General features: G+C 48.6%; 2 protein-coding genes across 3 annotated transcripts in view; one reads left to right on the top strand and one right to left on the bottom strand.

Moving 5' to 3' along the window:
• Positions 1-5708, bottom strand: part of ZNF219 (zinc finger protein 219) — a 14466-nt gene extending 8758 nt beyond the window's left edge. The window contains exon 1 of one of the 2 annotated variants that reach the window (XM_004389987.2): positions 5514-5708. The gene's annotated coding sequence lies outside the window, so the exon portion shown is untranslated. Of the gene's footprint in view, positions 1-44; positions 242-5513 lie in introns of those variants that run through there. The other variant, XM_004389986.1, reaches the window with a different exon arrangement.
• TMEM253 (transmembrane protein 253) lies at positions 2397-4225 on the top strand. The gene is made up of 5 exons (XM_004389988.1): positions 2397-2504; positions 2873-2983; positions 3069-3125; positions 3646-3792; positions 4145-4225. Exons 1-5 carry the CDS (start codon positions 2397-2399, stop codon positions 4223-4225), a joined length of 504 nt encoding a protein of 167 aa, XP_004390045.1.
• Positions 5709-9979: the final 4271 nt, after the last annotated feature.

Genomic DNA, 9979 nt, shown 5'->3' with positions numbered 1-9979 from the left:
GCCTCCAAGCTGGACTGCCCCTCCCACCCTAAACCCGGACATACCAGGCAAGGAGTTGGCTCTGCCGCTCTTTCTGCCCCAACATGCACAGACTCGGGAAGTTCTTCCTGGGGTTTTATCTCAAAGCCTCTCCCTTACATTTTCTCTTTTGGGGGAGGAGGAGGGGCAATTAGAGAGATAGTTAATGTCTGCCGTATAAGAAACATATTAAAGTTACTCTTCGGTCCTTTCTGTTCTTGATAAACAATTCCAGCTCCTTCCTCTTGAGTTCTATTTTCCATTCCTTAAGTCACTTTAATGGCTCTTCAATACAACAAATATTTACTGAGTTCTTACGAAGTACCAGGCACTATGCTCAGCGCTGTGGGGGATGCACAGATGAGGGGGATGTCGTATCCTTCCTCCAGGAGATTATAGTCCAGACAGGGGCTACGAACTTATAAATAGCATACTCAGATTTAATCAATATTTATTGAGTGCCTATTCACATAGTTAATAGCCTATAACCCTTACAATAACCCTCTGAAATATAACTAGTCCCCATTTAAATGTAAGGAAAATGAGGCTCAAGGAGTCTCTTCTCCCAGCGAGTCACTGGTCTGCAAGCCCAGGAATCCTCAGCGCAAGGCCAATGTCTAAGATTCTGTCAGGCCATTGCCACTAAATAAAATTAATGCACATGCGGATCGACGAGGGAGACGTAGATACACAGCAGTTCTCTGGATCCTTTTAAAATGTGATTCCCACTCCCCGGAAAAGAAAAGGAAAGAGTGGATACAATGCTCCAATGAGGGTTGGCCCAGCACTGAGCAGGGCAGAATGGCTTACAAAGAAGGCCACTCCTTCCCAGTAGTAACTCCCAGGGGTCTTCTGGCTCAGTTTTATTCTACAATCAATAATAATAAATAATGATGATGATAATAGCTACTAACATTATTAAGCACTTACATGCCAGGCACTGGGCTGAGTTGGTTCATATGAATTTTCTCTTTTAATACTCAAGACAACCCAACCCCTTGCGATTGGTATTAACTGCCCTTTATAGACAAGGATACAGAGAGATGAAGTAACTTGCCCCGGGTCACCCATGTAGATTTGGGATAGGAACATAGGTCTGGTTGCCTGCAGACCAAGATGGCCTTTCCTATCTTTGATCTATAGAGTGTATATCTGGGCCCAGCTACAGGGTCACTATGAGTCAGAATCGACTCGATGGCAACGGGTTTGGTTTTTTATTCTTTTTTTGGCTCTGTTCCTTACTGTAGAAATAAATGGCTCCATCTCAGCTTCTGAATAAGCCCTTTAGTATATGGGCATCAGGCTCATCAGTATGACCTCATCAGCATCACCAACAGTTATTAAGCACCAGCCCTGAGTCAACAACTCTTTAGGCATGTTGTTAGTACCCTTTTATCGGTGAAAGGTTTAAATAGAATAATAATTCTTGGATAATAATTTATCCAAGGTCAGACGGCGTGCAAAGTAGCAGAGCTGAGATTCTAGTTCAGATCTGTCTTTCTGCAAGGCACCTTCTATCTCTCAAAAATATTAATTATTGCAATAATGTCCTTCCCAAGACTAATCATTTTGGGTCCATCCTCTATATATCTCTAGTTGTAGGTTATCACTGAGTCAAAAACAATCACAACCATAAACAGGTTTCCCCATCCACTTAGTTGGTGTCTGACACAGAGCAAATCTTTCGAAACGGGAAGGAGGAGAAGTTGTCCAGAAAGTGACAGACAGGAGGCCAGGGATTTAAATCTTACCTGGTCTGGGGACAAAGCTGCAAGTGGTAATGACAGGGACTAATCCGGATAGTAATGTGGACTCTCCCTAGGGAAGAGCAAGTAATCTGAGGAGGAAGCCAAAGAAAGGAGAAAGATAAGGATAGAAATGGAGGGAGAATTGGGGCCCAGGGTGATGGCGTCCATGGGGATGAGGCTAGTGATCAGAAGAGGAACCCAGGGTAGGGGGAAGTGGGGGCAACAGAAAATGGAAAATGGGAAGAGAAGGCAGGGCTGGGTATCTTGTGGAGTGAACTGAGGCTGACATCTACCCAGGGCCACTCCCTGGATCCTTCGGCCCTCATAGGGACCTTTGTCCCACCACACCCCAGCCCTGACAACCTGTCTCTGCCAGAGCAAGTGTGTCATATGCTGTGAGCTACCAGGCCACCCTGGGAGCCCCAGGGCTCTGCTGGGTCCCATCCCTTTAGAGAAGCTACTTCCTACTAGGTAGGTATGAGGCCCTGGGCCTCAACTCTCTCGATACTGAAAGCAGGTAGGGGGGCAGCTGAAGGAGATGTTACTGAGTGTCCTGTCTCCTGATAGACAGGCCCCATAATGCATTTTTCCCAGCCTAGGAAGCACCCAGTTCCTGTAGTCAAAGGGACCATGGAAGAGAGAGCTCATCAGCAAAAGCAGGAGAGATCCAGCATTCATCTGGAAAAGCTACAGCACTGGGCGAGGCACAGGCAGAATGGGCACCTCTTGGTGCTGGCGGTGAGGCCAGGCTGCCCCACCCCAGGCTCCTATATGCCCACCTGTATCCCAGTTCAATTGCACTCATGTTTAGTAAAACCCTACCATGTGCCAGAAACTTTGCTAGGCTCTGAGTAGAAGGAGGGAGGAGGAAACAGAGATAAAATAGGCAAGACCCTTAATCTCCAAACGGCTTCTTTATATAGGTAAATAACTCTGACGTGAGGCAGAAAAATTAAGTGATACCCCCTTCCTTCACTCCCTTGGTTGAATACCCTCCCCCACCATGCATTCATCCCAATTCCTGATCTCTGGAAGAGGCAGGGGTTGTAAGGAAGGAAGGGAATCCCTGACAGTTCCCCCTCAACTGCCCTGCCCCTGGCCCCTAGGTGAGCCAGCTATGGCTGGCAATGGCTGTGGTGCCCTTTGCTGCCTCTGTCGCCTGCCTGAACTCTGCTTGTCACATGGCCACAGCGCTGCCCCTTGGGCCTGCAGCCTCGGTGAGACCCACCTCAAGGGAGCATGGAAGGAACGGGGGCTCCCTAATGGGGCCAGAGCTCAACCCTTGCCCTTCTCACCATTCAGGGTCTCCTCTCTGGGACTGTCACCCTTGAGCTGCGCAGAGCACCCCGCCTCTGGAAGGTGAGAGGGGAAGAGAATGCAGTACTGTCTGCTTCTCCCCACACAAACACACACATACACCCCTGAACCCAGGAAGTAAGTAGCTCTCTGAGTGTTGACTAATCCTGTCAGCTGTGCTGTCCCTGACTGACCTAAAGGACTGAGAGGGAGAGCAAGAAAGTTAGGGGGCTGATGGCTCTATTTGGAGGTGGAGATGCAGGAACTGAGTTTTGATTTCAGCTGGCTGCAGGTGGGACTTGGGGTTGGAGTGAATCCCCTAGGCTGCACAGGGCTGAGCTGGCTCACTGGCAGGTGTGGGCCATGATGACATTGAATACCTTCAACCTGATCTTGGGCTTCATCGTGGTGGTGGTCGAAGTGATGAAGACAGCCTTGGCAACTGCCCCAGCTGCCCCCTCCCAGGTATGGGTGAATGAAGGAGGTGGGAGGATGAAGAGGCAAGAGGAGATGGACAGGGAAGAGGGTAGGGGTAACCATATGCTGGGTCCCCTGCAGTATCCTCAGCCCTATCTATCTGCAGCTGGCTGGCTTGCTGGTGCTGGAGCTCAGCGCTGAGGCCTTCACCCTAGGAGGAGTCTTGCTCTCAGCATATGCCCTACTCCTGTTGAGCCAGAGGAAGCCAGGATGCTGCAGGAGCCAGAGTCTGCACTATGAAAAGCTGCAGGAGGTATGGGGAGCAGGAAGGAAGTTCAAGCACAGGAGTGGCTGCCAGCTCATTTTCTCACTAGCTATCCTGATCACTGGTACTCAAGGGAAAACAATAAGGCAGGAGGGACATCACGGGGTGCTAGACTGAAACTGACTGGCTTTCCGGCTCTGGACATTTCTCCCCTAATGGTTGCTAAGAGAGAATTGAGTTGGGACTAGAACGGTGGAGGAACATTAGGCAGCTGCATAAATACTGGAAGAGCAATGGGAACACAAGAAAAAATTGGGGAGGGAGAGGAATTTGCTTCTGTCTGGGGTTTGTCTTGTCACACCTACAGTTTGCTCCCCTCTCGCCTCTGTCTGGTTTTCAGGGTCTCTCTGAGTTGGAGGAGGTTCCAGTTTTGGAGAATGGTCCCACGGTGGCTAGTACAGCAAACGGAACAAATAAGTGAGCTGGCAAGGGATGTTGCTCCCCTTTTACCCTGCAGGAGCGCTCTCCAGACCCTTCTGCACCCTATCCCGCAGAGCTCAGAAGCTAGACAGACTCCCGCGAGACCTACGTGAAGCCCGATGGAGTACCTTCAATTTCCACTCAGAGCAGGCCCCTTTCTCTTCCCTTCCTCGCTAGAAGTTATACCTTGTCCAGAGTCCTCCCCCACCTCACCGCCCTGAAGACCTGCCCTCCTGCAGGGCATCCCTTAAGCCAACCTTCAGCTATAGCCACTTCCTTGCTTCCATCCTCGTTTTTCTTCCCCATCGCCTCCCCATTACGGCTTTACATCTGCCCTATCTCACTATTCTCTTTCGTCCACCTCTCACAATCCCATTCACTCCAAGCCCCGATTTCTGCACAGGCCAACTCTCCGAATTCAACTCCTGGGGGCTTCAGTTGTCCCTTCCATGTGTTCCTTTTTACTCTAGCGGAGACTACAGGTCCCAGGATGCTCAGCTACCCCGTGGCCTGCTGGGAAATAAAGAGCCTTCCCTTCGCGGTAGGGGCGCTGTGTATCTGCTGATTGACGCGAGGCACTGAAAGTCAGGGCCTAGCCGAGAATTTCTCCGGACGCGACCACTGACCCCGCGTGCGGGGAGGAACCGGGCGGGTCACCTAGCGCGGGGGGCCGCTATCCCAACCACAGCAACCGAGAGCTGACTATGGGTCGACACCTCTCCCTCTGGCAGCTTCGGAGACAGGCGGGGGCTGGGTGCCGGTCCTCGGCGGAGTTGGGGTTTCCTAGGTGCTGTCGCTGTGCTCCCTCGCACAAATGGCCAGGTCCAAAGTCCTGAGACTTGGAGCGCGAGCGAGAAAAGGGGCTGGAGATGATCAATCAGAAGTGCTGGGCGCTTCTCGACCAGCTCCCCAGGAGCCGGGCGCCGAAGAAGGCCAGGCTCGCAGGGCCGGGAGGCAGACGGGGCGGGCCGACTTTGCCGCCTCTGCGTGCACGCTGGAGTGCGGAGCTTGCGTCACCGCCGCCCTTTCTCTCCAAGGCGGGAGGGGGCACTGCGCAGACTCGGTTTCTTGGCAGACCCGCCGACCTTTGATCCCGGCAGTAGTCATGTTGCTGAAGCTCTGGTAGCTGAATTCCCGCCATTTGTGACTTCCTCAAGTGTGCAAAGATGACAGGCTCTGGTGGGCTAGTGAAGACCCCAGGAAAATGGAAGGCCCAGTGTACTAGCAGGCGGTTTATTAGCCGCTAGAGAAATCGGAAGTTGATCAGAGCTAGAGTACTAAGAACTCGCCCCAAATTCACATAGTGCCCAGTATGGGAGCACTCCTCACACTTATTTTTGTTCCCACGTAAGGCTTCTTCCTCCTAGAAAATGCTGCTTCTTGGGGTTTGCCAGCCCCAGGCATGGGTGAGGAGAGAGCGCAGACTGGCTCACTTGCTCTGACACTGCAGTGGCACCAGATGCAGTTCCTTTATGTTTGTGACACCTTGGGAGCTCTAATAGTTACCTTATGGCAAGGTTATGTGTGACTACTCGTGGGTGGGGGTGGTTCTGGGATGAGGCTCTGGAATGTAGAAAAGATCTGCCCTCCTCTGCATTCTAATTGCCAGAAAAGTGGAGAGTTCATGTGTGAGGGCTCCAAGAAAATAATTTTCTAAAAAGTCAGAAGGTGGTGGTAGATGAGGAAGCTGGGGAAAAAAGCAACAATTTACTTTCACTGCCTTCCAGAGGAGAGCAACAACTTTTAATGGTGTGATCAGAAGTCTGTAAAAATTGCATTCCAGTTCTTGGGGAAGCATAATGACCATGAAAACGAACCTTATATCCGTCAGATTAGGCTAGGTTATGCTGCGTTAACAATGCCAGACCTCAGTGACTTAAAACCAAGAAGGTTGATTTCTCACACTACATGCCCAAGGTAGGCTGGCAGGGGGCTCTGGTCAATATATTCAGATACTCAAGCCAAAGGGTATTGGGTATCTTGAGATTCCACCATGTCACCGTGAGGTTTAGGGTTCCCCCCTCAGAATGTGAAGGGTGAGAAATTGTTCATGGGCTCTTAAGTGCTTCTGCCCAGAAGGGACACATGTCACTTCCACTCACAGTTCGTTGGCCAGATCAAGTCACATAGACACATCCAACTTCAGAGAAGTGAAAAGGTAATCTTTCCATGTCCCTGGAGGGAGAAGGGAAGCAGAAATACTTCATTAAAAGAAAAAGTTAATCATTTGCAGTGATTCTTGAACAGTTCAGCAGTTGGAACTCATCCATTCCAGCAGTTATCCACTTCTTTGGTTTGGTTCCATGAACCACTAAATGAAGTTCTTTTTTTTTTCACACCATTTTTTAAATTGTAAAAACCTATGTAACTGTGGTGTGATGAATCACTTTTCTGTGGCCTTTCTCACCATGGTCTTGTGACTCCTACAAAATGATTGAGTGGGGCTATGCAAATGAGGTGTTTGTGGCCCACCAAGGGGATTGGACAGCTTGCTAATAATGCAAATAAGGTGCATGGAACCCCTGTGGGGGTGGGACCATGTAAATAAGGTATATGGAACCCTAACGAGGGGACTGGTCAGTTTTGCCATCCCGCTAGGCTTAGAAGAATCCCAGAGCAGAGAAGGGAACTTGCTAACACCAAGAAAGAAGAGTCAGGAGTGGAGCACGTCCTTTGGACCCAGTGTCTGTGCGCTGAGAACCTCCTAGACCCAGAAGATAGCTATAACATCTGAGACAGCAAAAAGCAGCAGCAGAGAAATGACAGCAGATGGTGCAGTGGGCTTCCCCGCCTACAGAACGAGATGGCTAAATGGGTGTGCCAACCCACAGAGCAAGAGAGCTGAGTGCCTTCAGGCCAAGGCTTACTGGTGGAGTAGGGTGCCTCTGGGCATTTATTGGCCAAGCTAAATAGCTTCATAACACTTGCCCGAGCAGGGCAGAGGTGAGGCCTAGAGGCCAAGGGCCAGAGAGAGGCCTGCTTGTGGGCATGGCTGAGAAGAAGCTGTCCTGATTGAAGAAATATACCGAATCGTTCCTGATCCTGAATTGTGACCTGTTACTTCCCTAATAAACCCTATACTCATATTGTCTGTGAGTTCTGTGCTGCCATTGCAACCAATTATCGAACCTAGCGGAGAAGTAGAGAGCGTCGATGGAGGGGTGGCTGGTGTCAGAATTGGTAAAAAATTTGGAGGATAGAGGTATTTTGATCTCCATCTTATAGGAATCAGTGTTGGGCTGATAATCTTGATTCTCCTCCCTCCTGAAGTTAGAGGACCTCTGATGCCACTGAGCCATTTTTACAATAACATAACATTTGCCAATTCAACATTGTTCACATGTACAGTTCATTGACACCAGTTACATCAATCATGTGCAATCATCACCAATATCTGTTGCCAAATTTTCTATCACCATAAAGAGAAACTCAATCCTTCCTAGACAATGACTCGCCCTTGTCCCCTCCCTCCCTAAATGAAATTTTTAATAGAAACTTTTCCCCAAAAAATAATAGGACTAGGAGTCAGAAAGTCTAGATGCTGGTTCTGTTGTGTAAATTTGGGCAAAATCTCTCGAAGTACATTTTGCTCGTATGAAGATATTTATCCTGCCTACCTTACTGGAATATCAAAGCTAAAACAAAATCACACATGGAAAAGCATTCAAACTATAAAGCACTTCAGGGGTTGAAAATGAATTGCCTATGGGGCAAAAAACAACCAAAAAACCAAATTGCTGTGGAGTCAATTCTGACTCATGGCAACCCTATGTGTGTCGAGTAGAACTGTGCTCCATAGGATTTGCAATGACTGATATTTTGTAAATAGATCAACAGGCCTTTCTTCTGAGGCACCTCTGGGTGGACTTTTATCTCCAAGCTTTTGGTTAGCAGCTGAGCATGTTAGCCATTTGCATCACCTAGCAAGGAATGGTATAAATGAGTGAAGCCAATTGGGTATGACGGAATAAGGAGTGGTAGGGACTGTGGTGAACTAAAGAGCACATATTCTATTAGAAGGCTATAGCTTCCACTTAACTCCACCCAGTTATTGCCATGTGGGCCTGATCTTGCCATAGCTTTAGATTTTCTATAGAAAAAAATTCTGATAAGTCAGAACCACAGGGTGTTCTTTTCCCCCTCCCCTGAAGCCTGGGTGCTGAGGAAGGCAGGCTGTTGGGCAGGGGGGATATTTTAAATGTGAAATCTGATTTTAAAATGTTGATAACTAATTTTTTTTTTAAATCTGAGGGCCAGATTCAGCCTATAGTCCTTCAATTGGCAGTCTCTGCATTATACAAACATATGGTAGGAATTCAGATTTTGGATGTGCAATATGGTTCTTGTAGGCCTTTGTAGGCTTCTTCTTTTGAAATATAAAAGTCTTGAAGAGGTTAGACATTAAGTTCTTAAAACTTTTCTTATATCTCTCTAGGGAATTGGTTCTCAAGAGAGGGGGTGATTTTGCCACCCTCCCCCCGTGGGACAGTTGGCAATGTTTGAAGACATTTTTGGTTGTTACAACTGAGAGGAGGGGGATATGTAACGGAAGGAGCATTAGATGAAAAGTCAGAATGTCTAGGATTTAGTCCCAGTGCTACTAACGCCCCTTTCCTGTGCATTATCTTCCACCACCTGCAAGCAAAGAGTCTTAGACTTGCTTCCTCTCAGCTCCTGTGTTCCTCATTATTCCATCTCCCAAACTACCCATTGCCAGAGGCCCCGGCTGCTCCATGAAAATGCCCTGCTTTGCTCCATTGCTTCCAGCAACCCCTGTCTCTACCCCTTTCTTCGTCAGTTTGTCAGTCTATGTGGAGGTGACTCATATTTCACTTGAATTGTTGCCCATTGTAACTTCTTCACAGAAAGAAGTGACTGTGACAAGGTTCCTGCTGACGTCAATTTTTTAAAGGCCTTGACCCCCATGTCTTGCTTTAAGCATCAGAGAACTATCCAATTAGTGATATGTGGCTTCCTATGCAGCTGAATTCTCCATGTTGATGAGTTTTACCCCCCGTTTATTTGAAATCCAATAGTTTATTCTGGCTTTGGATACATGATTATGGATAACTGATGATACTTCGAAAATTAATTCTCTTCTGTTTCTGGATTTGTTTTTATAACTCTACCTAAAATGGTTCAGTTTTTGTCTCTCAGGCTGTGTCCTCTGCTGCCACCTCGTGGCCTCTCGGCTGCACAGGTCGCAATCTCACAAAGGCCCTTTTCCGAAGGCGATGACGTCTGGCAGTGGCGTAGTTGGAGAAGAATCCCCTCTCCACGCTAAGGGGCACTCCCCATCCCTTCCTCACCAGGGCTCCGCCGAGGGCGGCAGCACACTCAGCCCGGTCCAACGCGCAGGGCGCCCCTGGTCATCCGCACCCTCTCGGGGCCCTCTGTTTGTTACGCGGTCCTGGCCACGAGCCACTGAAACCAGTGAACTGAACTGCCCAGGAGTAATTGGAGCTGAGCTTGCCGGCCTGGCCTGATGAATGCTCCCCAGCCTCGCACCATTCATTCACCACCTCAGGCTGGGTTGTTCATAATCTCAGTGAGAAGTGTCCTAAGGTAAAATCACCACAAAGTTATAGCAAAGCAAGAAGAAAGATTTTATTCCGCTTTTGTTCAAAGAGGCAAAAATGGGAAATGGACAAGCATGCTGCCAGAGCCGTGTCTGCCTGAGTCCAAGGAAGATTACAGAGTCATCAGTATGTATTTAAAATGGGTAAAATCACTGAAAGCTTCACCTTTTCACAGA

This window comes from Trichechus manatus, unplaced genomic scaffold (assembly GCF_000243295.1).
Source record: "Trichechus manatus latirostris isolate Lorelei unplaced genomic scaffold, TriManLat1.0 scaffold00273, whole genome shotgun sequence".
NCBI lineage: Eukaryota > Metazoa > Chordata > Mammalia > Sirenia > Trichechidae > Trichechus > Trichechus manatus.
Note: the sequence above shows the minus strand (reverse complement) of the source record. Positions and strands in the feature narration are given on the sequence as shown.

What these genes read in the sequence shown, in the direction of transcription:
- TMEM253 (XM_004389988.1), top strand. Translation starts at nt 2,397, where the DNA reads ATGGAAGAGAGAGCTCATCAGCAAAAGCAGGAGAGATCCAGCATTCAT. An exon ending in GAGCACCCCGCCTCTGGAAG is followed by an intron (nt 3,126 to 3,645) that starts GTGAGAGGGGAA and finishes ATCTATCTGCAG; the next exon opens with CTGGCTGGCTTGCTGGTGCT. An exon ending in ACTATGAAAAGCTGCAGGAG is followed by an intron (nt 3,793 to 4,144) that starts GTATGGGGAGCA and finishes TCTGGTTTTCAG; the next exon opens with GGTCTCTCTGAGTTGGAGGA.